Raw genomic sequence first — 25551 nt, 5'->3', positions numbered from 1 at the left:
CCCGGCGTCGCAGCTCCGAGGGAACGGGGCCCGGAGGACCCGGGATGTGTCTCCTGCTAGGGGCTGCGGGGGTCGGGAAGACCCTGCTGGTGAAACGCCTGCAGAATATCCTTCCGCACCGTGTGGGTGGGCCGGGCCCCGGGCAGGGCTGGGGACGCACCGGGGTTCCTCGGGCCGGGAAACCCGTCCTCTGCCGCACTCAGGACCTTGACCGCCCGAACAGCTGAGCTCGGGAGATGGCAAGGGCGACTTGGGGGACCCTCCGCCGACGCGGCCCACAGTAGGTGTCCGCCTCTCTCGGATCTGACTCACACGGGTTACCTTGGCGACTTGACGTGGCCTCCTCGGGCTTTTCCAGGTGGAACCCGCGGTGCCGGTGGTCAGTGGGTTGGGTACTGTGGGTACTGCCTTCCGGCACGGAACCGCTGAGCCTGCGGGGAACCCGAAGCCCGCCTTCGTGTGGGCACTTTTCTCTCCTCTCCCCAGGGACTTATTTCACTGTCACCCTCAGGGCCCAGCTCTGATGTTGACCATGGCCTGGAGTCCCCAGAGAGCTGCTTTTCTTGGTGGCGAGCTCTGCTTGAACAGTTGTCACTAACCATCGAGGTTTAGCCACCATCTATCTCCCCCGACACACACACATACACATCGCGGAGCTGCTACCCAGGAGTTCACAACGGCACAGCGCTTACATTGATCTCATGCGTCGTGTTTCCTTCCCACATACACAGGTTGGCACCAACCTCACTGACATCGTGGCCCACAGGAAAATCACCATTCGAGAGCTCGGGGGTTGCATGAGTCCCATCTGGTCCAGTTACTATGGAAACTGTCATTCGCTCCTGGTGAGTCAGTACTTCGAGCTTCTTTTGGGAGCAGTGTGTGGGTCACCCCGAGCCATCGAGTAGCGGATCCTGCTATGGGATAGGGTTTTGGTGATTGCTCTAAGGAATAGTATTTGGGTTGCGTTGCTTGCTCTTAGTCATTGGTCTGAGCTCCTCAACAGGGTTCAGCCTCCATGAGATCTAATCTATGCTTTGGTACCTGAGTATCCAACCTGTCTACATCCTCATGGTCGTTCCCATCCCCACAAGGAAGGAGTTCCAAATTCTGAGATGGAGAATTAATGGCCACAAGAGTAGATTTTATGCATTTAAAGACACCACGGACCCCCAAGTCATCCTCATACAACTTCCCTTTGCTGCCTGTTTCCAAAACCTTTGGCTTAAAAGCCACTCTGGGGCCACTTGCCTAGCTCACTCGAAGCCCTAGGTTTGACCTCAAGCATCATAGATGATCATTTTAGAAAAGTTGTGTGTGCTCTTCCTGAGTCATGTGTGTGGTGCCCAGGTGGAGAGTTGGCCAGGAAAACCTTAGCTTATGTTTCCTCTTCCTAGTTCGTGATGGATGCCTCTAACCCCACCCAACTCTCTGCATCCTGCGTGCAGCTCTTGGGTCTCCTTTCTGCAGAAGAACTTGCAAAAGCCTCGGTCCTGATACTCTTCAATAAAATGTATGTGTCTAGGGGATGATGATGATGTTCCAAGGGGTTACCTCCTCGAGTGCAGCCTAGAACATGGGATCCAGAGTGGGGAGGTGCAGCTGCGGGCGGGGCAAATTTGATGAAGTGCTTCTTTAACCACAGCGACCTTCCCTGTTACATGACCGTGGAGGAGATGAAGTCAATAATCAGGCTTCCAGACATCATTGCTTGTGCCAAGCAGAACATCGCCTCTGCAGAAATAAGTGCCAGGGACGGCACTGGCTTGGCAGCAGTACTGCTCTGGCTCCAGGAGCAGCACAGATGAGCAGCTGACGGCTGGACGGAGCATTCTGGCTGACCCGGTGCCTGGAGACAAAGACTGACGTGACTGCCTCTGAAGATGCGTTCTGGTGAAGCAGACGCGCCCAGTGTGTCCCTGAGTGACCGACAGGGATCTGTGCATTGATCTGTGTGAGCACGTGTACAGACACTGCTGTCATCTGGCCCCTGAAGATGCGTTCTCTGAAGCAGACCCACCCAGTGTGTCCCTGAGTGACCGACAGGGATCTGTGCATTGATCTGTGCAAGCACGTGTACAGACACTGCTGTCATCTGGAGTATGTCATCTCTGGAGAATGTCCCCAAGACTGGGAGAGGACAGAACTGCAGGTGGTTGGATGTCTTCCTGCTATCCAGATGAAAGTGCTGCTGGGACTGCACCAGGAAACTCTGGACCTGTGCCTGAAGGCTTTGGACTCTACTGCCCCACTGAGCCTAGATTTTTTTTTATTTTATTTATTTATTAAAGATTTCTGTCTCTTCCCCGCCACCGCCTCCCATTTCCCTCCCCCTCCCCCAACCAAGTTCCCCTCCCTCGTCAGCCCAAAGAGCAATCAGGGTTCCCTGCCCTGTGGGAAGTCCAAGGACCACCCTCCTCCATCCAGGTCTAGTAAGGTGAGCATCCAAACTGCCTAGGCTCCCACAAAGCCAGTATGTGCAGTAGGATCAAAAACCCATTGCCATTGTTCTTGAGTTCTCAGTAGTCCTCATTGTCCGCTATGTTCAGCGAGTCCGGTTTTATCCCAGGCTTTTTCAAACCCAGGCCTGCTGGCCTTGGTGAGTTCCCGATAGAACATCCCCATTCTCTCAGTGTATGGGTGCACCCCTCGCGGTCCTGAGTTCCTTGCTCGTGCTCTCTCTTTCTGCTCCTGATTTGGACCTTGAGGTTTCTATGATTGTTTTTTTTTTTTTTTTTTTTAGTATAAGCTCTGCCCTTCTGAGTTTCTGATATCCTAACCATGTTCCCCAGAAAAAAACAATATAAAGTTAATGAGTGAGTATAAGAACTGTCTGAAGAGGGCTGGAGAGGTGGCTCAGCAGTTAAGAACAGTGGCTACTCTTCCAGAGGACCTGAGTTCAATTCCCAGCACCCACATGACAGCTCACACTGTACCTCCTGTCGAGGAATCTGACACTCTCACACAGACATACATGCAGGCAAAACACCATGAAAAAAAGTCTCAATGAGAAACAAAAACCAGGCAGGATGTGGTGGTACAGGGCCATGGCTTGAGCTACTCAAGAGACCAGAGTGCAAGGATCATTTTGAGCTCAGGGATTGAAGAATCCAGGCAACACTGGGGTCAGGAGAGCCTCTCTCAAAAAGATAGGGGTGAGGGACCAGGTGTGGTAGAGCATTTCTTGGGAGACAGAGGCAGGAGGACTTCTGAGTTCTGGGCTAGTCTGGTCTACACAAACACTGTCTAAAAAACAAAAAGATGAACCCAGCGGTGGTGGCACATGTCTTAAATCCCAACACTCAGGAGGCAGAGGCACTCTTGAGTTCAAGGCCAGCCTGGTCTACAGAGCAAGTTCCAGGACAGACAGGGCCACACAGAGAAACTGTATAAGGAAAACAACAGCAGCAACAACAAAAAGATGGGGAGGTTTGACATCACCAGAGATAAGAGTGTTTCCATTGCTTCATTTGTTCTTTTAAATATATAGTTTGTTGGGGGCTAGAGAGATGGCTCAGAGGTTAAGAGCACTAGCTATTCTTCCAGAGGTTATGAGTTCAATTTCCAGCAACCACATGGTGGCTCACAGCCATATGGAATGCTGAATGTGATAAATCTTTTTTAAAAAATTAATAATACCTAAAAGCATGGATGAGGGCATCTTTAATAAAAGTTGAAAGTAAAACATAACCAAAGCAATATGGGTGTGGGCTCTTTCTCTCAAGACAAGGTTTTGAGAAATCTTGTGTAAAAGTCCAAACTGTCCTGGAACTCACTATGTAGACCAGCCTGGCCTCAAAAATCACAGAAATCTGCCTGCCTCTGCCTCCTGAATGCTGGGATTGAAGGCGCATGCCATCACCACCCAACTGGGTATGGGCTCTTTAAACAAGAGTTATCCAGAGTTCTTCGATACACTTCACAGTTGGCTACAGAACTAGCCAGTTGTGTGTTAACTGGGTGGTTACATGGCTTCTGAAAAGAACACAAAAACTTACAGTTCTAATAACAGTAGCCTTGGGCCCTGGCTCTAGTTCTGATGCTTAGTGGGAAACAAAATGGCCAAGGCATCCAACTTATTGGCCCCTGCTAATGTTGGGTGCATGTCTAAGCACTCATCCCCCAGTCACCGACATGCACGGACTTGGACTGTGACCAAGTGTGTCAGAGAACAAGGACCCAGACTTCAAAGAGAGTAAAACTTTAATGTCAGTAAACTTGACTCTGGAAAATGCAAACTTGGAAGAGTCAAGGCACTCCGTGTGGGCTCCTTCACCAGCTGTTCTGGATGATGCAGGCTGTCCCATATACGGTCATATATGTGTTGTTTTATTGGGTGATGAATAAAGCTGTTTCGGCCAATGGCTTAGCAGAGTAGCCAGACAGGAAATTCAGAGAGAGAGAGAGAGAGAAAGAGAGAGAGAGCAGAGTCAAGGAGATGCCATGTAGCTGCCAAAGGAGAAAGACAACTCCAGAACCTACCAGCTTTGTGGTAATACACAGATTAACAGAAATGGGTTAATTTGTGAGAACCAGCTAGAAATATGCATGAGCCATTGGCTAAACAGTGTTGTAATTATTTTTTTCTTTTTTTTAATTTTATTTTTTATTTATTTATTTATTTATTACAGTGTTGTAATTAATATAGTTTCTGTGTGATTATTTGGGTCTGGGCAGCTGGGAAACGAACGAGCAGTCTCCTTTTACAACTATGAGAGATGCCCCTAGGTCTGCCAGAAGAAGCAAGGCCCAAGCATAGCTCTTTTGATGTCAACATGAGGGCGGTTTTTGTTTTTTGAAACATGGTCTCATGTAGTCATGACTGGCTTTGAACACCCAATTATTTTGCTTCTACGTCCTAGGTGCCAGGATTCTAGGGCAGGACCGCACTCCCAAGGTTTGGAAAGTTTCAAGGTTTCACTATTGTGAGCCAGCATCAGGTCCTCCCTCCTTTAATACTATGGGAGACACATTCAAACAGATTCCATCCCTGGTCCTCTCCGAAGGCCTGCCCCTATTTCCCAGAGGCCTGCTACGCAGGACATGGACCTTTTTCTACTCTCTCGGTATAACCACTCTGCCCTTCCTATCACTGAAGTCTGGTGTTTATACCTCAAGGCGTTCAGCCAGTACTGACACCCCATCTCTATCCAAACCAAACCTAGATGGGTACTCTGGCCTCTGTACACACCCCTGCAGGCAAACAAGGATTGATACACCTGCACTGGGTACATCTGTTCCCACTGTACTGTTACCCTGCCTTGCATGGCACTGAACCCATAGGAACCTCTTAAGACAGCAGGCTGACCTACAACAGCAGCTTCAGTAATCAGCTGCATTAAGGGATTGAGTCCTTTGTACAGTAGTCCTGACTTGTCTTCCTGAGACTTGCTTCAGAATGAAGCCAGGCTCAGGAAAACACTAGCCCCCTCCATCTGTGTCTCAGGCAAGTGCTGGGGGAACTTGCCCTTTATGAGGTGGGATTCACTGGTGGTCACTTTTAAAAGGATAACCTTCAGGGGACAGGGAAAGAAAAGCACCCCCACCCCCATACTGTTCAAGCCCCTATCCAGAGACAAGCATCTGCTGTCTTTCCCTCTGCCAGGTCTAGCAGCTAGCGGGCCAGTTTCCAGCGCATTGGTCCCCTGGGTCTCTGAGTCACAGACAAGTCTGCAGCTTCCTCTGAGAAGAGCAGCCAAGCGGGTGTGCAGATGTCACTTCCAGTCGCTGCAGCTTCTTCAGGGCTCTGTAAGCCTGCACAGCCCGTTCCCGCTCTTCCCCCAGAATCCGCTGGCGGGCCAGTGAGGTAGCTGGAGTCAGGGACCCACCACCAGTGCCCAAAAGCATCTTTAACATTAGAGACTTCTTGCCAGGCTGAGGAAAGAGAGAGAAGGTTTTAGCACACACTCACTAGGAAAGAAGGTGGCAAAGGGCTTTGATTGGTTCAGCAGCTCATAGTCCAGGACACATGCTCCCCAGCAGACACAGGAATGACCTAACCATCCCCACTCCCTGCAGCTCATAGTCCAGGACACTTGCTCCCCAGCAGACTCAGGAATGACCTAACCATCCCCACTCCCTGCATGCTTGGTCCCCACGTACCGCATCTCTGCCAATGCTCTGTCTAGGCTGGACCGTCAGCTCCGGGGGCTGTAGCACAACCTCTCCAAACTCCACAGTATCTGGAAAGTCAGTGAACAGAAGCTGCTGTTCAGAGCCAGTGGCATTTCTGACTCACTGCCTGTCCGCCCTTTCTTGAGGGCTTCAGGACTCACTCATCCTCAGGCCTACGAGTGGTGAGCCCCGAAGAGGCCAGAGGTACCAGCAAGGAGGTCTAGGGGAAAACAGGTAGCCCCGTGTGGACTACAGCTTCTGTCCCTGCTGTGGGAAGACCTACCTTTCAGCAGCTCCTGCTCCAGCCTGTCCACTGCTCTTTCCTCCCTTTTCTTCTGGGCTTTTTCAAGGCGCCGCTTCTGGAACCTGGGGGGAAAAGCACGTTTTTCAGACTCTTAAGTGCTGGTTCCATCTTAGGGGCAGCAGAGGTCAGCCTGACCTCAAGGGATGCAAGATATGGAAGTGGGAGGCAAAACCATACTCTGCACCCAACAGGCTCCCCATGGGTCCCCAGTCAGTAGTTGTCAGCCCCAGGGAACAATGACAAAGTCTAGACGTTCTGAATTGCCCACACAGCCTGGGCCCATAAGGTATCTACTGGAACAATGCCCTCCCATACTGAATGTCAGTTATGAGATTGGATCCACAGGCCTTGCAAAGTACTGTATGTGTGACACACCACACCTCTTTGTGAGCATTTGCAGACCCCGATGGCTCTGGCTCGTCTGACTGTAGTATTAGAAGGAAGTAGAAAGCAATCTTTTTACATCTTTGAAAGAACAGAAAGGACACATGTCTGCAGTACTAGTGAGGAGGAAAAGAAGACAATGTAGCCATTCTTGTTGGTCATCTTTTTGTTTGCAACATTGTCTGGCCCGAACTCACAACAGGCCCCCAACCTCAGCCTCCTGGATAGTGGAATTGTAGCCACAAACGACCATACAGGGTTGGAATGTTTCTTCAACTTCAGTGAAAGCCCAGACTGAGCCAGGCAGGTCTCTGTGAGCTTGAGCCTACCCTGGTCTACAGAATGAGTTTCAGGACAGCCAGGGCTACAGTGAAACCCTGTCTCAAGAAAACTAACAAGAAAAAAGAGCCGGGTGGTGGTGGTGTACGCCTTTAATCCCAGCACTCAGGAGACAGAGGCAGGATCTCTTCAAGGCCAGCCTGGTCTATAGAACTAGTTCCAGGATAGGCTCCAAAGGTACAGAGAAACCCTGTTTCAAAAAAGAAAAAAGAAAGAAAGCAACCTCAGGCCGATTCTTTCTGAAAGTTGAGGTTAGTGCATCTAAATAAATAATTTTTTTTATTTATCCCAGTCAGGGATGAAGGTATAGAACTTGCACAAACAAGACAGACTAGAGAGAAACCCACTACAGGACAGGTGACAGGCCGATGCCAGCCTCCCAGGGGCCACTCCACAAGGGTGATTCCCTTGGGGATAATGTCTTAGCAGACACCAAGCTACAGGAGCTTTTCCTACAGCAGTGTGTGCAAGGCAGATAACTGTCCCTTCTTGTCACCAGGACCCACAGCCCTGGGCCTCCCGGCTCAACTCACGCTTTCTTCCGTTCAGACTTCTCCTTCTTGGGAGCTGCCTGCACCTCTGGCTGCCGAGGGGCCTGGTTCTTGCTAAGGAACAGCACATGCTGGGCCTCCTGTTCCATGCGTTGGACGTAGGCCACTTCAGACTCCCCCTTCCTCTGCTTGAACTTGGGGACAACGATGTCTGTCTCTTCTTCCCCCTTTGCTTCCTTTTCCAGTGTCTCCTTGAAAGCCGCCTGGGCTGAGGACAAAGGACACAGGACAGAGTGGTTGGTTGGTGACCGGCAAGCAGCCCGTGACCATTTCCCCTCCTACAGCCACAAGAAGCAAAGATCAGGCTTAAGGACGAGCACAGATCTACAACATTCAGTTCAGGGCAGCCCTACAGATGTGATCTCATGACCCACTGGCTCCAGCCAACACAAGTGAGCAAAGAAGCCGGAGTATCCAGCATGGTGGCACACACCTGTAATCCTAGCACTTGGGAGGCAGAGGCAGGCAGATCTCTGTGAGTTCGAGGCCAGCTTGGTCTACAGAGTGAGTTCCAGGACAGCCAGGGATACACTGAGAAACCTTGTCTCGAAAAACAAAAACAAAAATACGGCAGTGTGACTGGCGAGATAGCTCAACCAGTAGGAATATGTACTCCTCAGGGTCGTGGTTTAGCTGCCCAGCAACCACACTGGGCAGCAAAGACCTGTAACTCCAGCTCCAGGGGAGCCAACACCCATGCACATTCCTGCTGACCAGTCACACTAGCACATACATAATTAATAATAAGATCTCAAAAGTCCAAGCGTGGTGAGTTACAAAAGAGCACTGCTGTAAAATCAGTACGACGCTGTCCTCCCCACCTCAAACTGTGTACTCCCGCCTCAAACACCTTGAAGGATTTGGGCAACTGGACAGATTCAGACAAGGCTACGCTGCCACCCAGCAAGGGCTGCTGCATACCCTCCTTCTTTCTCTTCTTGTTGCTGAGCTGCTTTTTCATCTCCTGTCGGCTCCTCATAATCTCTCGGAGTCGGAAAGGGATTTCTTGCTCATCTTGATTCTTGGGCTTGCAATTCACTTTCTTCTTTTCTTTGCTGGAAAGATAACCCGGGAGTGAGACCCTTCCCTAGGACAACATAAGCAGAAACAAAGTAAGGAAGAAGTGGTGCCGGATCCATGAACATACAGACGGTCCTCTCCTCACCCTTGACCCAAGCTGCCTTGAACTGGATTTTTCTCCGCATGCTAAGGCAAAAGTCCGTGGCCTCGTACCGGGAACGTGCCTCACGACAAACTTGAGGCACTCACCTCCGTTCATTCAACACATGGCTGAGCATGGGCCCGGGCTGAGTTAGGTAGAGAAGCTCCCAACTGGGTCCTCTCCCAGGGATGGCACCCACCTGCGCTGTCCTGGCCGTGAGGCCAAGCGCTGCTGTCCCTTCGCCTGCTGCTGCCGCCGTCGCGCGTGCGGCTGTCCCGAGCCTCCAGGACCCACCGCACGGGCGCCTCTTGCACGCCCGGGCCCTGCCATTACTACTCCTGGAGCTCCCTGCACGAAGCCATTTCCGCCCTCTTGCGAGACCCCGCCCCGTGAGCATCACTTCCGCTTCCCGTGCTCCTGCCCAAGCCATTGGCCTCGGAGTCTGCACCGGCTATGGGAATACTGCTGCGGAGCCTGTCCGGGGGAGGCCGAGTGGGAGCTGCGCTCTGCTACCCGGCCAGTTCTCGCGGGCCGAGTGGGCCGCACTGCCCCCGCTGGGTTGCGGGAGGCCAGCCAGCCCTTGGAAGATTCACGGTCAGCGCGCTCCCTGAGAGCTTTCTTCAGGTTTGGGCCCCAGACCAAATACCAGTTAGTGACCGGGGTCACGGGTGAACACTAGAGGCGTTAGAGGCAGAGATTGGGGTGACCCGATGTCCTCTGAGCTTCACTTGTGATGTCGGAAGACCGACAGGACTGAGGACCACGCGGATAGTCCGCGTGGTCAGCGGAGGAGTGTTTAGTGGCTGGAGAGGGTCAGCCAGTTCTGTGCAATCGTTTGGAACTCAGACCCAGTTCCTGGCACTGAACCAGGCCCTTAACACGTTTCTTCTCATACCAACCAATGTGTCCGTTTCACAGATAGGGAAACAGTGTACGGAGTGAAATATAATAATTTGTCTATTGTCCTGCAGGAAGTGAGGAGGCCGAGAAGGGTGAACATTCCCCAGTGCCTTACCAGCTTCCTGGAGAGTCATACTGCTTATCCCGTGTTCGCAGGGCTCACAACAGTTCTCGAGCTGGGGCAGCTGCCAGAGTCTTCCCCGAGGAAGACACAGTGTTCTTCACAGACACCATGCTCCAGTGCGAGCCACTGATAGCCACAGAGAGTTGGGGATGGACCACAGGGAAGAAGGTGCGGAGGATGACGGGGAGCCAAAGACCTCCCAGCCCCGGGAGAAGCCCCCAGACCCTCTGTCACTTGAGCCTCCCACAAACTGCTGCATGAGCGGCTGTCCTAACTGTGTGTGGGTAGACTATGCAGAAGCCCTGCTCAGACACTACCAAGATGGGGGGGAACAGGCCCTGGCCGTTCTAGAGGAACACGTGAAGGATGAGAACCTCAAGGCCTTCCTCAGGATGGAGATCCGGCTCCGGCTCCGCACCCAGAGTGGAGACTGAGCCAGTGTACGTGGGACTCTGGGCCGTGGAGGGATGCCACCCTTTAGAAGCACAGGACCACTTTTATTCTTGAGCCTGGAAGACGCGACAAGTCTGCCAGGAATAGGAAGTAATGTGTAAGAACTTCACCTCTGAATAAATTCTCTGCGCCAACCAAACTGTGTGGTCCCTCTGCCTGCGATGTCAAAGGAAGCATACCCAAGGCTGGTTGTGTGTTCCGGTGAGCAGCCACAGGTTTCCTCACCAGTGAAGATGAACTAAAGCCCTCAGTCAATGAACATCCTACAACAGGATCTCCTCAGGCCCCATTGTACCTAGGGTGTCCTGCTGACTGTCAGCTCTGGTTTCCAACTGTGCAGTAAAGGAGAACCATCATGTGGGAGGGGCCTAGCTGCTCCCTGTCTCCTGCTGGGTCCTGATGGGAGGGGATTTCTTTCTACCGTGTAGTAGCCTAGGGTCATCCCTTAAGAGTTCTGAATCCTGCTAGATGCAGCTGGGGTATCAAGCTCCAGAACCAACTGCATGGCACTAGCAAGGGCTGAACTTAAATGTGTTTGTGCCCACCTACTTTATTAAATGGGAAAGAGTTTATAAAAGGATTATAGAGTGACTTCTGTTGGGTTTGAGCTGATAAATAGGACTTTTTCCGTGTTTGGTGTTTTACACAGACCTGTGACAAAATTAAGACCAGAAAGTCGGGGCACTTGGCTAGTGGGGGACAGAACACGGTTCAGGCTGGCATCTTGGACAGATGACTCATGCTATCCAAAGAACATAGCTAGTGGGGGCTGGGCCCAATAAATGTGATAATGGTGACCACACCTATGAGGCCCCAGACTTTTGTATAGCTGTTTCCTGTAAAGCATCTCCTCCTTAAAAGAGGTTCTAAAGATAGTTGGTTTCTCTGTATAGCCTTGGCTGCCCTGGAACTTCTCTAAAGTACAGAGATCCACCTGCCTCTGCCTCTCGAGTTAGGATTAAAGGAGTCACCATACCTATTGTAAGTAGACATCTGTTCACATCTCCAGGAAATGTTAACACCAGTGGTCAGCATCTCCAGCATTTGACAATTGTGGCTAAGGCCAGTAAGGCTGTGCAGTATAAGATGCCCTTGAAGAAAACTCATTGGCCAGCCCTTCGCAGTGGGCCCAGGTCTGCTTCTGGGTAGTGACACTCAAGTTCTCAGACTCTGCCATGCTGGCCTGTATCTTACCGTGCCACCATTATACTTACCACCATGCATCTGTGAAATGCCCCACAGTGGCCCAGACACCAGTAGTATAATGTGCCTCCTCCTCCCAGCACTTCCGTGCGGAAGACAAAGGTTAACAGAATCATGCGGAGCTGCCTGTGTTGGCACATGCTTGTAATTCCAGTACTTGAAGGGCATCATCTTTAGCTCCATGACAGTTTGAGGCTAGCATGGAACTACATAAGACCATGTCTTTAAAAAGAAAAACAAGCCGGGCGGTGGTGGCGCACGCCTTTAATCCCAGCACTCGGGAGGCAGAGGCAGGTGGATCTCTGTGAGTTCGAGGCCAGCCTGGTCTACAAGAGCTAGTTCCAGGACAGGCTTCAAGGCCACAGAGAAACCCTGTCTCAAAATAACCAAAAAAAAAAAAAAAAAAAAAAAAAAGAAAAAAAGAAAAGAAAACCAATTCTATCCAAAGTTAGAGGAAACAGGCACAGGAAATGGAATACACAAGAGTCGCAGATGCAAAGACCTTGGGGTTGGAATGCAAGAGGCAGGACTGAAAGGCAAGGGGGGGAAAGGGGCTGTCACATAAAGCACCAAAGTCCACGGTTTCCTCGGTGGATGGGAGAGAAAGGGAATGGGTAAACCCAAGCAAGAACTGTCCGAAAAATGGCCCTGTTGTTTCTGGAGGTATCATCCCACGACTGGTGAAGATAAAACTTCCCTTCTTGACCATCTGCTGAAAGGGAATGTCCTTCCTTCAGGCCCTTGACTGCTCCTGAATTTCTTCTGCCCACCCCAGCATCCCAGCCAGTGGTGACTCCCTTAAGGCCCAGCAATCTCATTAGTGTGGCATCCCAGCAGAGTCATAATCCACTCACCAGGAGAAGAATAAATCCCTAGGCCACTGCTCTGCTGACCCAGCTCCAGCCGACTGGCACCTATGGCTCGCTGAGACCTGTCCAGTGCTTGGTGAGTCGCGACCCATCCCGTTGCCTTTTCTGACAGCCAGGTCTCTGCTCATTCAGAGTTGGGGTTGGGGAAAAACAATAGTTTTTTACCTCCTCTGCCAAGCTTTGGGTCTTTAAGAGTTCATCCCTTTTCCCTGTCCTGTGGAGAGGACATCCTGCCAATCACCTCTTCTGCTTCTCCACAATGTCAAATGGTAGTGCCTGTTACCAAGGCCAGCCACCTGACCAAACAGCTAAGTGGTACCGGCTTCAGGTTAGTCCGCAGTTAGGCATCTCAGGCATGGTTTCCATAGAGACTGCGCTGATTATTGGAGCTCTGTCGGGGGTTTATGGCCTTTGACTAGAGAAGTGTTTTACTACTGGGAAGTAAGGATGGGTGCCTCAGAAGCGAGCATCCTGGTTTCCTAAGCTCTTGAGTCCTGGTTCGCAGGCTGGTGCTGGCTTCAGGAACAGAGGCTGAATTTAAGAAGAGCAAGGGAAGCCGCTGAGATTGAAGTGAGCATCGCCTACTCTGCTGATCGGTTTCAGCCTTGATGATTCTGCAGACCACTGGCAGTAACTTAAGGCTGTTCCAGTACTATACCACATAGGACTTAGGGCAGGAAAGGGGACCCTAAGATGCAGTTGGTCTCTTGGACAGCTAAGGGTCGGAGCAACGCCTCCTGTCTGGGTCACCTGTTTTCAGCTGCAGGTGAGGTTTATTTAGGCAGCTTTCTAGAACTCTGGGAGATTAGGAGTCTCCTTCAGGTGCTAATAGGATTACAGAAGCTGTGCTGTCCTTGACTGAGGTCGCTGGGGCTTGGAGCTCTTAGGGAGAGGAGGGGCCATCCTATGTAGTGTCTTCTAGGTTGCAGCCTGATACAGGGCTGCAGAGGCCAGCTCAGTCTCTCCAGAGCCCTGATACATCGTCTGACTGAGAACAATCTCAAGTTAACGAGCCAGGGAGAAGCCTAAGGGAAGAATCCTAGTGTAACTGCTCTCCCTGAGACCTGCTTCTGGCTTGGCCCTCCGAAATGGAGCCATGAAAGTTAGGAGTACCCAGTTCAGCTGCTTCTGGTTCAAGGACAGGCCCCTTCCTTAGGGCATCGCTGTGTTCCATTTTGTGGAGCGTTATTTATCAGCATCAAGTCTAACCCCCAGGGACAGATAATAAACCAAAACCAACAAGTACATAAATACGAACAAACATACTTTAAAAACATGCGTGTAAATTAACTAGTTTAGCCCTAGATTGTGGTATGAAGAAATAAATTAGGACCTGGAAATACAGAATGCCATGACGTAGAGTCAGAAGAGGCCCCTAGAGTCAGAGAAGGGGCCAATGAAAGCAACCTGGGGCTGATCATCTGGAAGGGAAGGGAAGAGGCTGTGGGGCTCATGTACAGGATCAGGAAGGGGTGTTCTTTGTTTACCCTCCTAGGTGTCCTCAGAAGGCTTTCCACAGAGTGACAGGCTTGAGATCAGATTCCAGTGGATGAGAGGGAGGGAGGGAGGGAGGGAGCAGGCACCAGTGTGGGGGCCAACATCAAGGTGTTCAAGGGGAGGTAATAAAAAGCCCTGGTTTAGGACATGGGGGGGTCAAAAGGGTGTGTTTGTTAGTTAGGAGTATGGGATGGGCACAAGGTAGTTCATGAGTTGTGTGTGGCTGTTAGCAGTGGGAGGTGCCTCATGGTATCAGAAGGAGAATGCTGGAAAGCCCTGGTGGAGCCAGAAGGTGATTCTCTGGAGGGGAGGCAATGTCTCAGGGTGGCTCGTGGGTGTCAGGCCCTCTGTTCTTAAGGTTGGAAAGGAGGAGTAAGGGCTAATAGGGATCCATCTGTCTGATCTTCCCCAGCCTGCATGAGGAACACAGACCAGCCTGACAGAGCCCAGAAGCTAAGGGTCACTGCAGTGTCTCTGCCAGCCTCACCATGAACCTGGAGCCACCCAAGGCCGAAATTCGGTCAGCCACACGGGTTATAGGAGGACCAGTTACACCCAGGAAAGGACCACCTAAGTTTAAACAACGGCAAACCAGGCAGTTCAAGAGCAAGCCCCCCAAGAAAGGCGTCCAAGGGTAAGCAGAACGACAGAGGAGAACCTTTCACAGAAGGAACACTGTTCCTAGACTGCATGGGAGGACAAGGCAGGGGCTGGTGTGGAGCTCGGGCCATGGTACTTTGTGGTACATCTTCATCCCGATGACCAGGGCCTCGGGAGTTTTGGGGGAACCAAGGGCCTGTCATTTACTCCAGGTGCTGCAGCCAGGCAGGTCTGGAAAGCAGACTGACCAAATCTCCTCAGGGATGTGTGTCCACCCCACCACATTCCCCTGTGCACACACACACACCTGCGTGTGAACACCTACAAGCATGGCTTTAGCCAATTTTCTGTTGCTCTACGCTTTACGTAGAGATTTGTGTGCCCTTGGGTTTGGAGACAGAAAGCTCCAGGAAGGGTGGTCTCAACGTTTGGCCTCTGGTAAAGACCTGACAGTTATACCACAACCTGGAGGATGGTATCGCAGAGAGGAACGAGTCTCTCCGTTCTGGCCACCTCCTCTGTAGAGTCATAACCTTGTCCTGTGAGGATGGCATCTATCCATAGTAACGATTCCCCACGTGAGGTTCAGAGACCCACACTTCTCAGTACTGCTGCACCCTGGAGACCAGTGTCCAGCATGTGTGCCTTTCTTATTCATTCATTTATTTATTTATTGGTTTTTTTCGAGGCAGGGTTTCTCTGTAGCTTTGAAGCTGTCCTGGAACTAGCTCTTGTAGACCAGGCTGGCCTTGAACTCACAGAGATCCGCCTGCCTCTGCCTCCCAAGTGCTAGGATTAAAGGCGTGCGCCACCACCACCCGGCTCACTTGTGCCTTTCAGGGACAAGTCACAGCTGACACACTGAGACACACACAGCACCCTCTAGCACACTCCTGCAGAGGCCTACAGACCATACTCAGGCAACATTGCATGGGTTCCTGCCCATGTGTACCTGGGCTCACTCTTCCCTTCCCGGTCCTCGGCCTGTGAATCTCTGGGAAGCACACTGGCCCCACGATGGTGAAAGGGAGCCCCCAGTCCCTACCCAGTAGCAGATGTTGGGGAGACTTCTGGCACCCAGGGGTGGCTCCATCTAGACCTGGAGATATCATCCTTGACCACTCTGTCTTCGCAGGTTTGGGGATGACATCCCTGGAATGGAAGGCTTGGGTACAGGTATGACAACCCAGGATTGTTGCAACTGGACAGTCCTCCTAAGTCCCCTATATCCCTCAGACATACTCCCACAGGCCCTAGGTTCCCCTCTATTGCTTAGCCTGCCTCCCATCCTGTCCATATTTCTCTCCCAACATCAAGTTTTAGATCCCCCTGAGAGGGGTTGTTCCCATGAGGCAGGTTCACCAGACACAGAAGGAACTTTTGCTGGTCCTTCCAACTTCAGCAAAGGGTCCCTTGAGCTCTCTATCAGGACCTCACTACTGGAGCCAGGACCCAGAAGACAGAGTTGGGGCTTCCTGCCTAGGAGGATTTGCAGCCAGAGCTTGGCCTCTCGTCCTAAGCAGACGTGTCTTTTACTTGGGGAGTAGAAAGCAAGGCGACAGGGAATGGGGTGGTCCTGGGGCCATGGAGTCCCCCTTAATGACACCTTTCCTGCAGACATCACTGTCATCTGCCCATGGGAGGCCTTCAACCACCTGGAGCTGCATGAACTGGCCCAGTACGGCATCATTTAGTCAATCCCAGCTGTGAGAGTCCTGTGAAGGAGGCCTGATGAAGACCCACGCTGCCCCACCACCTCTATAAACCCTACCCAGGACCCCTGCCCAAGCCTGAATCCCAGCCTGAGTCCCTAGCCAGGTTGCTCCCAGCCTCCAGGGGGGCAACTTCATGCCCTGATACTAGCTACCAAGAGCCTACAGCCTCCCACAGGACACTCTGGTGACCTGAATTCATGTGTTAGAAGGAAGGGAGGGAGGGGGACCCAGCACCACCTCCTGTTCTTATGTCTAGAGTACAGGGATGAGCTCCCCAGAAGTGTTTCCCTACACTGCCTCCTGTGGACAGGAGTTCCTCTGCCCCGCAACCCTTCCCGATGGACGTCTGGAGGTGGGACACTGTCCTGGGGTCTCTGGTGAGAGAGGCTGAGGCTGCACTCTTTATACCAGCCTTCCCAACACACTCTGTCCTAGTCCCTGTTTCTAAATAAAATTAGCATCTTCTTGCTTACCCGAGGTGCACTGATGGAGTATGGTCCCTACAGCAGGGTTGCTTTAACTGCACCATGGAGGAGGGTTCAGAGCGTGTGAAAGTGGGAGAGACTGGCAAGAAAGAGAAACAGAAAACTCCCACTAACCAATACTCCTCAGAGGCTTGGCCTAGAGGTGCTGGGTATATGAGCCGGGCCCTGCCCCTCACTCCTGGTGGCCGTAGTCAGTGAAGCAGACTCCCCAAGAAGATAGGAAAGGACAAAAACTAGAACCCTAAACACAGACACCCAATGAGCAGCCCCACGGCCCAGCAGTCCATCCTAAGACCAAGCTGAGACCCACCGCACACCCCAGTAACCTGAGGATTCCACATGTAGAGGTAAGGCATATAGGCACACACCTGGGCAAACACCCCCAAACACGCACAATATTTAGAGTAAATGTATGATTACTCCTTTCAATGTTCAGAAAATGGCTTGCAGAAGGGCTCTATGTGGCAGGCATTGTGGTGCACACTTGGAATCCCCAGTGTGAGCAGAAGGCAGAAGGGTAAAGGTCATCCTCAGCTACGTAAGGAGTTCAAGGCCAGCCTGCAATACATGAAAAAGAAATAGAATAGGCAAGAAAAAGACTCCACTTTTGAAACAGCCACAGACTGACCGTGCTGATTCTACAGGTGAAATCAGAGGGGGGCCGCCCTCCGCCTGCATCCGCCCTAGCTGGGAAATGAGGAATTGTCTCCATCTTGACTCAAAGAAGTCCCAGTCATTGTGAGACCTGTAGTTTACTATGCAAATATGAATGCACACAGCAATACACAAGTCTTCCTCCTCCAAAACAGCTTTCTACAGAGCGAGGCCTGGGCTGCATCCTTCAGCTCACCAAAGGCCAGAAAGTAGGAGTAGACCCGAGAGAAGCCATTTCTGCAGAAATGGGGACCTAGAGCCAGTCAGGATGAGTCAGATCAGGGCAGGGGGCTGAGGTTCGAAGCAGGGGCCCTCAGCCCTTGATCTTCCTGCCAGCCTAGTGGGAAGCAGGTGTGCTCAGGAACAGACTATGGTAGCCTTTGGGCTTAGATGGGTCCTGAGAACTCAGGAGTGAAATCGTGAGATTGGGGCAGGACAGAGTCAGTCTAGGTGGGCCTTGGGGGACTGACAGATGTAGCAAAGAGGCAATGGGCCAGGAGCGGAGCCCAGGGGTCTGTTCCAAGTGAGTTTCCTTGGAAGATGAGGAGAGGCTTGGAACTTGGCCTGTATCAGGGTCTTCTCAGCTCACAGAGGTTGGGGTTCTGTGTCCTCTGCTGTCTTTGGTACAGCTAGGGCCCTTAGCAGGCAGGTGGCCAACAGGAGTTCAACCCCTTGGATGGCAACCACAGTGATGACACAGCCGCCTATGGTCTGCATGTTCCCTCGCAGCCACTGCTGCAGCACAGGCCAGCAGCCCTGCAGGTGCACCACTTGTCCTGCCGCATTCTGGTCCAGGTGCAAAACCCCAAAGCCGCACTGAGTGTTCACCAAAGCTCCCCCTTCCTGGGGGTTGATGCAGCAGGAGGCAGGAAGGCTGCAGGCTTGTACCCCGGGAGAGCTGCAGTTAAAGTACCTGCAGGGCACAAGGTTAGTCCTGGAGAGGAGGCCTTCAAACTTCTCTCTCTCTCTCTCTCTCTCTCTCTCTCTCTCTCCTCTCTCTCTCTCAGAGGCCTGCCTTCAAACTTTCAATCTCTCTCTCTCACACACACAGTTGCATACATATGAAGTGCATATGTGTGTATACACATGCAAGCACACATAGAAACCCTCAGTTTCTTGTACAGTGCTTACACCCTCTTGTGGACAGGGATGGGGGTCGGTGGGGTGTTGTGCCTATCTTGGCAGGCAAGGAAATGTTTAGTGAGGTAGTTGAAGGAAAGGTGGTGAGAAGACCTGGCTTGCAGACTTTCTCTCCGACACTGCCTGTGAGTTTATTTGAGCAGGCAGTGTCAGAGAGAAAGTCGACTGACTTCCCAGAGAAACTTCTAGATTGGGTTGCAATTAGAAGAGGGGTCAGAGGTCGGCAGCAAAAGGCTCAGAGCTATGAGGAGCCCCTGGTGGCTAACGAGCCTTGGCTGGGCTGCAGCTTTCCATGGGTCTAGACCTCACACACGGGGCTCTGACAACCACCCACAGAGTGTGCTTACTCTCTATGACCAGGTTTTCCAAGGAGCCCTGGGGGGACTTTGCGGAATTTTGGTAAGCACCACATATTGAAACTATGTTTTTAGAGCCTCTTCTGTCTCCATCCATTAATATTAATTGGCCTCAGAGGCTCCAGGGAGGGAACCTAATGTTTGTTCTGCGTGTCATAGGGAGGACAGGCACGGTTCAGGGTATCTGTGCAGTGGAGGATGTAGGCAAAACAGGGACCCTCAAACAAGAACATAAAATATCGTGTCATGCCTAAATTGGAAGTTTAATCATACTCTCAGGAACACATGCATACAGACCTGTGGAGTCACCGACTGATAGCCTGAGCTAAGCTAAAGTATTTTTCTTCACACTGAGATATCCTGAGATTAAAAAAAAAAGTACTTTTCTGGTGTCTTCTGCCTTGGCCTCTTCATTGGAACCCCGCAATGGAGGGGACATCATGGGGAAGCTGAGTCTGGGCTCTAGAGTTGGCCAGAAGTTGGGCTCATTCAGGTTCAAGGCCCATGGCCTAAGCAAAGGGTAAGTGCACACGTTTGCATGTATGTTTGCACGTATGTGATGTATGTGTGTGCTCCAGTATGGGGCTTCATTTTGTGTTTACATAAAAGGAGGTGATTGTGAAAGTGAATTTGCACGCACACAAGGAAATTTGTGTACAGGCACGTGGAAGTAGGAGTGCAAGGCATGTACGTGGTTGTGTGTGTACGCCAGAACACGCACACAAGAACACACACGTCTATGCATCCGTGCTCAAGCAGGTGAGTGAGTCATCCAGACCACCCTTCTCTTGCCCGTGAGGGGTACGAGGGACACTCACAGGTTCTGTTGCCAGTCCTGGTAGGAAACCACCCCACAGCACTGCAGCCCCAGCTGGACTTGGTCGAGGAGGAAGCACAGGTCTGGGTCATCGCGGTAGTGGATGATGGCCAAATGCAGGGCGTTCTTCAGGCCCTCCTGCAGTGGGCCCCAGAGGGCCACCACCAGCGTCCCTGCCAGAGCCTCCAGCACCAGGCAGCTGAGGACAGCTCCACAGTAGAAGCGCAGTAGGCAGCTGTTCTCACAGAGGGCACCCAGACATCCAGACAGGCTCACCACACTGACCACCAGGCCTCCTAGCACTAGCACCAGCATGGGGTCCGCCGGCAGGGCTCCACCCCAGCTGTTCTCTGGAGACCTTTTGACAGCCAGCCCCCAGAGCCCCGCTGCCAGGGCCACCAGGGCCAGCAGGGAGAAGAAGAAGTTAGAGAGGAAAGTCAGATACTTGACACAGTTACTTCCTATGGAGAGTGGGCGGGAGGAGGCCTGGCCTTCCTTCCAGGCCTGGTGCTTTGCCCCGGGACAGCATCTGCAGCCCCAGGCCCCTACCTGATCCTTCCAGAGTTCTGGGCCTAGGATGTTTGAAGTAGGTGGACTGTTCCTGGTGGGCGACCGCTCTTGGCCAGCCGTACCCTGCAGAAGGAGGGAAAACTTAGAGGATGCATTGGTCCTCGGCCACTCAGTCTGTGACTTCCAGCAAGGGGTGAGGCCTCGTTAGAGGGGAGCTAAGAGGATGGGGTGGGCTTGGAAGAAGCTTGTGGAAGGAAGCAAAGAGTTGAAGAATTGGATAGCTAGGGGCCTGGGAACCTGTGACCTCATCCTGCTTAGGCAGAAAGCAAAAGGGCAGTGAGGGGTCCTGGCTCACTGCCTGTCCGGGTGGCAGTGCCCTGGAAGGTCCATGGTAAAAACTGGATAGGACAGCATTTAAAAGGCCAGAGAGACGGCTCAGAGGTTGAGAGTACCGACTGCTATTCCAGAGGTCATGAGTTCAATTCCTAGCAACCACATGGTGGCTCACAACCATCTGTAATGAGATCTGGTGCCCTCTTTCTGCTGTGCACACGTTAGCAGAACATTGTACGCATAATAAATAAATAAATATTTTTAAAAAATGTTCCCGTGCTAGGTGGTGGCAGTACACGCCTTTAATCCCAGCACTCGGGAGGCAGAGGCAGGTGGATCTCTGTGAGTTTGAGACCAGCCTGGTCTACAAGAGCTAGTTCCAGGACAGGAACCAAAGCTACAGAGAAACCCTGTCTCAAAAAAAAAAAAAAAAGTACCCTCTTCCTTTCTTCCACACCCTCTGTGGTCTTGCTGAGGTGTGGTATTCCTGGGTCAGGATTTCACTCCTCCCACAGGGCAGAATAGTGGCAGGTGAGTCCACTTCCCCCGCATCTAGAATGGTCTCTCTGTTTGACGCAGTCTGCAGTGCCCCAGCGGCAACTTTGTGTAGTCCCAGGAGGGACTTTCCCACCCTGGCCGGAAGTGCAGGCTGCCTGGGACAGAGAAGCTGATCCTTGGAGCACCCTTGGTTCTCTGCGTCACTTCGCACCCGCCACCTGCACCGAGGCCTTTGGACACTTTGGTGTGGAGGATACAGGGAGGGACTGAGTCCTGCTTGCCTGGCTTCCTGGGCAGGGAGAGGGGCAACCAAAAAACTGGGGCAGCAATCTAGAGAAGGCAAGAAAACAGGCCCTCTGTTCAGCCCAGCTGAACAGTAGATAGAGAGAGGCCCTTTACAGGGAGGTGGGGGAAAACCCACTCATGACCGGATTTTTCTTTCTTTTTATTTTGCGGGTGGGGTTTGAGACAGGCTTTCTTTGTGTATCCTTGGCTGTCCTGGAACTCACTCTGTAGACCAGAATGGCCTTGAACTCACAGAGCTCCGCCCCGCCTCTGCCTCTCAAGTGCTGGGTTTAAAGGTGTGCACCACTGCCCAGCCACCACCTGGTTTGACTTGGATGAGACTCCAACCAGGTGTCTAGGCAAGGGTCCCACCAGGAAGAAGCTGTTCCTTCAGTCCCTCCACCCGTGCGAGTCCAGCTGCATGGATGGCTCTTTAACCCCACATCTGGAGTGGAATATGCGAAGGTTATTAGTCAGACGGAGTCTGTCAGAGCAAAAGGACAGTGTGAAGACTGTCTGAGGCCGTCGAGTCTCCATTCAACTTCAAAGGACATTTGAGGACATCAGTTTTTCCCTGCTCCTGAGCCCATCGTTAGAGTTTCTTTCTTCTTTCTTTTCTTTTTTTGGTTTCTCGAGACAGAGTTTCTCTGCGTAGCTTTGGAGCCTGTCCTGGAACTTGCTCTGTAGACCAGGCTGGCCTTGAACTCACAGAGATGCACCTGCCTCTGCCTCCCGAGTGCTGGGATTAAAGGCATGTGCCACCACTGCCCGGCCAGAGTTTCTTTCAGACCTACAGGAGACCCTGTGAGCTAGCACCTGAGTTTAGCCGTCGGCAAGGGGAGACATCTGATAGTGAAGCCCCACCCCAACCTGAGAGAATCACCCACTGTCATCACTTAATGACAAATCCTAGCACACAACCAGACTGGGAGTGGGGCCAGGAGTCGGGTAGTCCATAACCTGGCCGGGGGCCTCCTGGGGGACCTTAGGGCCAAGAAACATCTCCAACCTGAACTAGGCCATTAGAGCTGGCTCACCTGAGACAGCAAGGGGCTGCTCTCTCCCTCTTCCATCCTCCACGTGAACTGAGAAAGCCACGAAGACAGGTGGCCCGGGGCCTCTCTGGACGGGTTGTAGTCCCGGTGTAACGGTATCCTTGACTGTTCTGTAAACTGTCCACCTTGGAGCTGGAGAGCTGCAGACTCCGCCCACCCAGCCATCACAGTGAGATCATGTGAGGAGTCACATTTTAGGGCTTAAGGCAGGGCCTCTGCTTCTGTAGAGCAGTTGGTTTTTCTTCTTAGACCCTAACTCTTGGCCTTGGCTCTAGGATGCACAACCGTGACTTTGATAAGGTGGCTCTGGTGCTGGCCTCGTGGCCGTCACTGGTGAGTCCCATCTGTCCTCAGACTGGTTGGCTCACAGGCTGCTCTATCAGCGCCCTCAAGGGAGCAGATCTCTGCCAATCGGCTCACAGTGCAGTCTGCCAGGAACCCACTGGACAACGCAAATGCCAGTTTATTCCCCTAGTTTATCCAGTGCAGAAACAAACCAGCATTCACGTTAGAGATGGCCCCCTCTGAGCTTCTCAAAAGCAGGGTTTTGTTATGGTCACCATGCAGTCCCTGTGTAAGGACTTGAGATACGCAGCAGGTTATGGAGCTAGAAAGCATGTTCAATGGCTGTCAACACTGGACCCTATCAGACACCATCTGTATGGCCCTGTGTCCCTCCACAGGTCTTCCTGCTTCTGATTGGGATCCGGATGAAATGTGGGTGTGTCTGTTAGTGTCGCTGCAGGCCCACAGGACTTTCGTAGATACTATCCACATGTTTAGGGCAAGAGAAAGATCCTGCTGGACCTGCCACAAGCCCTGTCCTGTTTCCACTCCAGACCCCCTGGGGTTCAGCTTTGGATGGACATTCCAGGCCCAGCCTCTACTTTTAGCTTTATATTCCATTGTTCTGGCTTATGATTTTATAATCCAGACCAATTTGCTGGCTTCCAGTGGTCAGCAAGCACCTGTGTGTCCTGGCCTTTGCCACCCCCGACTGCACCATCCCCGTTGCCTGGAGCCCCCAATGTCTTCCATCATCAACAACCCTTCTTTTTCTTTTCTTCTTCTTCCCAGCTCATGCTGAGGATGGAATCCAGGACCTCACAGAGCTCTATCCTTACCCGTCTCTGGCAGTTCAGACTGCCTTTTCCTTCCAGGCTCCTGCCACGGCTCAGGGCACAGCCGCCTGCCACTGTATAAATCCACTCAAACAAAATGTTCTCTGTTGGGCTAGGTTTGTAGCTCAGTGGGGGAGCATTAGCCTACTACTCTTGCATGAAGCTCTGGATCCTGATTCTGTTCCCCACATTGAAGAAAAAGGAGGAAGAGGAAGAAGGGGAAGAATACCAGAGACAGAGTTCTGACACGTGCCACAACGTGAGTGACCTTGAAAACATGCAAAGCAATATCAGCCAGATATAGAAGTCACATTTTTTTTGTTGTTGTTTTTCAAGAAAGGGTTTCTCTGTGTAGCCCTGACTGTCCTGGAACTTGCTCTGTAGACCAGGCTGGCCTTGAACTCACAGATCCCTCTGCCTCTGCCTCCTGAGTTCTGGGATTAAAGGGGTGCTCCACCCTTTAAACGTCATGCCTTATTCAATTTTTCCTGCGTGTGACCTTCAGGCAGGGCATTTAGTATACACCTGAGGCACCCCTATATGGACAAGGACATGAAGCAGGGTGGAGGCTGCACCAAGTTCCTGATGGACTTGGCAGCCAATGAAAAAGCAGCTCAGGCATTGTTGTTTAAGGGTTTTGAAGATCTTCTCAATGAGGACTATGCCCACCAAAGAGGAAGTTAAGAAGGAACTCACAGCAAGAACCTAGAGGAAGGAATGGAGACAAAGACTACAGAGAAATACTGTTCACTGGCCTATTTTCTGGCCCAATCTCAGACGGCTTTGTTAAAGAGCCTGGGCCTACCTGGCCTTGAACTCAGAGCACCACCCTTCTCTGCTTCCAAAGGACTGGGGTTATAAGTGAGTGCCATCATGCCCAGGCCCATCTTAAAAAATAAATTGTGTGCATGTGTGCATATTGCTATAATGTGTGTGTGAAGTTCAGAGGACAACTTCCAAGAATTTGTTTTTCTTTCTACTTTGTGAGTTCAAGGGATTAAACTCAAGTTCTCAGGCTTGGCCTAGTTGGGGTAGGTGTGGCTTTGTTGTGGTAGTTGTGGCCTTGGGGTGGGTGTGGCCTTGTTGGAGTAGGTGTGGCCTTTGCTGGGGTAGGTGTGGCCTTGTTGGGGTGGGTGTGGCCTTGTTGGAGTAAGTGTGGCCTTGGAGGAAGAGTGTCACAGGTGGGGGTGCTTTGAGATCTCAGATGCTCAAACTAGGCAGGCTAGTGACTCACAATATCTTCCTTTGAATCTGTACACAGACCTCCCAGCCACCTCTCCAGCACCATGCATGCCTGTATGCCACCATGCTTCCCACCATGCTGACCATGGACTCTCTGAACTGCAAGCCAGACCCAATTAAATGCTTTCCTTTATAAGCTTTGCCATGGTCATGGTGTCTCTTCACAGCAATAGAAACCTTTTGTATCGGTCCTTTCTTTGGTTGTGTGTTCATCATTAACAGTCACCTGATATTCCATATCCACAATTGATCTGCCTATGGGGTAGCTGCACCAAGCAAGCCTATGTCCTTTTCCCCATGCTCCCAGGGTAAGAGCCACGCCAAGCCACGCCAAACACGAAGTTAGCATGCAGTGAAATTTGTTGATGGAATGAATACTCCAAAATTTAAATGACAGATGTTAAAGAACAGGTGTTGCCAGCACTAACATTGGCAATGATGACGGATTCAATGAATTTAACAGGAGGGGAACCAGGTATGGTGGCGCACACCTATAATCTCAGAATTTAGGAAGCAGGGGTAGGAAGATTTCAAACTTGAAACCAGCTTGGGCTACGTGAGACCGTGAGTAGCAATGGACTTTGGATGTGGACTCCTTGGTAGAGCGCTTTCCTACCGCGTGTGAAACTCCTGGTTGTATCCCAGTATCTATAAATCTGGGTGTGGTGGCACACTCGGTAATTCCAGCTCTAGGAGGTGTGTGGAGGGGGAAATGGGAGAATAAAAAGCTCAAGGTCAGGGCTGGAGAGGTGGCTTGACAATTGAGAACTTTTGGAGCTGTTCCAGAGAACCTGGGTTTGTCTCCCAGCACCCACATGGTGCGTCTCAACCATCTGAAAC

The 25551-nt window shown here is 51.7% G+C and overlaps 5 protein-coding genes across 7 annotated transcripts; 3 read left to right on the top strand and 2 right to left on the bottom strand.

Moving 5' to 3' along the window:
* The first annotated feature begins 19 nt into the window (after positions 1-19).
* On the top strand, positions 20-2308 carry LOC121444640 (ADP-ribosylation factor-like protein 16). Its single transcript, XM_041646532.1, has 5 exons — positions 20-105; positions 222-280; positions 732-845; positions 1398-1513; positions 1646-2308. The coding sequence occupies exons 1-5, from the start codon at positions 45-47 to the stop codon at positions 1806-1808; spliced, it is 513 nt and encodes a 170-aa protein (XP_041502466.1). The 5' UTR covers positions 20-44; the 3' UTR covers positions 1809-2308.
* Positions 2309-4564: 2256 nt separating this feature from the next.
* Positions 4565-9232, bottom strand: LOC121444625 (coiled-coil domain-containing protein 137-like). Its single transcript, XM_041646511.1, has 6 exons — positions 9054-9232; positions 8614-8747; positions 7675-7900; positions 6398-6480; positions 6103-6182; positions 4565-5874 (listed from the first exon to the last, which is right to left on the bottom strand). Exons 1-6 carry the CDS (start codon positions 9182-9184, stop codon positions 5659-5661), a joined length of 870 nt encoding a protein of 289 aa, XP_041502445.1. The 5' UTR covers positions 9185-9232; the 3' UTR covers positions 4565-5658.
* A 37-nt stretch (positions 9233-9269) lies between these two features.
* On the top strand, positions 9270-10465 carry LOC121444637 (oxidoreductase-like domain-containing protein 1). 2 transcript variants are annotated; one of them, XM_041646528.1, is made up of 2 exons: positions 9270-9448; positions 9911-10465. In XM_041646528.1, the coding sequence occupies exons 1-2, from the start codon at positions 9308-9310 to the stop codon at positions 10310-10312; spliced, it is 543 nt and encodes a 180-aa protein (XP_041502462.1). In that variant the 5' UTR covers positions 9270-9307; the 3' UTR covers positions 10313-10465. The 2 variants fall into 2 exon arrangements, with proteins under 2 accessions (XP_041502462.1, XP_041502461.1); XM_041646527.1 differs by having other exon boundaries at positions 9270-9478.
* Positions 10466-12321: 1856 nt separating this feature from the next.
* Positions 12322-16668, top strand: LOC121444650 (retinal rod rhodopsin-sensitive cGMP 3',5'-cyclic phosphodiesterase subunit gamma). 2 transcript variants are annotated; one of them, XM_041646548.1, is made up of 4 exons: positions 12322-12479; positions 14313-14534; positions 15636-15676; positions 16118-16668. In XM_041646548.1, exons 2-4 carry the CDS (start codon positions 14389-14391, stop codon positions 16192-16194), a joined length of 264 nt encoding a protein of 87 aa, XP_041502482.1. In that variant the 5' UTR covers positions 12322-12479; positions 14313-14388; the 3' UTR covers positions 16195-16668. The 2 variants fall into 2 exon arrangements, with proteins under 2 accessions (XP_041502482.1, XP_041502483.1); XM_041646549.1 differs by lacking the exon at positions 12322-12479 and having other exon boundaries at positions 14207-14534.
* Positions 16669-17939: 1271 nt separating this feature from the next.
* LOC121444581 (tetraspanin-10-like) lies at positions 17940-22366 on the bottom strand. The gene is made up of 3 exons (XM_041646414.1): positions 22331-22366; positions 19669-20300; positions 17940-18267 (listed from the first exon to the last, which is right to left on the bottom strand). Exons 1-3 carry the CDS (start codon positions 22364-22366, stop codon positions 17940-17942), a joined length of 996 nt encoding a protein of 331 aa, XP_041502348.1.
* Positions 22367-25551: the final 3185 nt, after the last annotated feature.

Source organism: Microtus oregoni, unplaced genomic scaffold, assembly GCF_018167655.1.
Source record: "Microtus oregoni isolate MIOR12 unplaced genomic scaffold, Mior012 000134F_ref0000037, whole genome shotgun sequence".
Classification (NCBI taxonomy): Eukaryota; Metazoa; Chordata; class Mammalia; order Rodentia; family Cricetidae; genus Microtus; species Microtus oregoni.
This window is presented reverse-complemented; position numbering and strand designations above follow the sequence as displayed.

Excerpts from the sequence above, each read along its gene's own strand:
- LOC121444637 (XM_041646527.1), top strand. The coding sequence starts at position 9,308 with ATGGGAATACTGCTGCGGAGCCTGTCCGGGGGAGGCCGAGTGGGAGCT. Across the intron at positions 9,479-9,910 it reads TCCCTGAGAGCTTTCTTCAG|GGCTCACAACAGTTCTCGAG; the intron begins GTTTGGGCCCCA and ends CCGTGTTCGCAG.
- LOC121444650 (XM_041646548.1), top strand. The coding sequence starts at position 14,389 with ATGAACCTGGAGCCACCCAAGGCCGAAATTCGGTCAGCCACACGGGTT. Across the intron at positions 14,535-15,635 it reads CCCAAGAAAGGCGTCCAAGG|GTTTGGGGATGACATCCCTG; the intron begins GTAAGCAGAACG and ends CTGTCTTCGCAG. Across the intron at positions 15,677-16,117 it reads AATGGAAGGCTTGGGTACAG|ACATCACTGTCATCTGCCCA; the intron begins GTATGACAACCC and ends CCTTTCCTGCAG.
- LOC121444581 (XM_041646414.1), bottom strand. The coding sequence starts at position 22,366 with ATGGAAGAGGGAGAGAGCAGCCCCTTGCTGTCTCAG. Across the intron at positions 20,301-22,330 it reads GCAGCCCCTTGCTGTCTCAG|GGTACGGCTGGCCAAGAGCG; the intron begins GTGAGCCAGCTC and ends CTCCTTCTGCAG. Across the intron at positions 18,268-19,668 it reads CAGGACTGGCAACAGAACCT|GTACTTTAACTGCAGCTCTC; the intron begins GTGAGTGTCCCT and ends TGTGCCCTGCAG.
- LOC121444640 (XM_041646532.1), top strand. The coding sequence starts at position 45 with ATGTGTCTCCTGCTAGGGGCTGCGGGGGTCGGGAAGACCCTGCTGGTG. Across the intron at positions 846-1,397 it reads GAAACTGTCATTCGCTCCTG|TTCGTGATGGATGCCTCTAA; the intron begins GTGAGTCAGTAC and ends TCCTCTTCCTAG. Across the intron at positions 1,514-1,645 it reads CTGATACTCTTCAATAAAAT|CGACCTTCCCTGTTACATGA; the intron begins GTATGTGTCTAG and ends CTTTAACCACAG.
- LOC121444625 (XM_041646511.1), bottom strand. The coding sequence starts at position 9,184 with ATGGCAGGGCCCGGGCGTGCAAGAGGCGCCCGTGCGGTGGGTCCTGGA. Across the intron at positions 7,901-8,613 it reads CAAGAAGAGAAAGAAGGAGG|CCCAGGCGGCTTTCAAGGAG; the intron begins GTATGCAGCAGC and ends CTTTGTCCTCAG. Across the intron at positions 5,875-6,102 it reads AGAGCATTGGCAGAGATGCG|CCTGGCAAGAAGTCTCTAAT; the intron begins GTACGTGGGGAC and ends CTCTTTCCTCAG.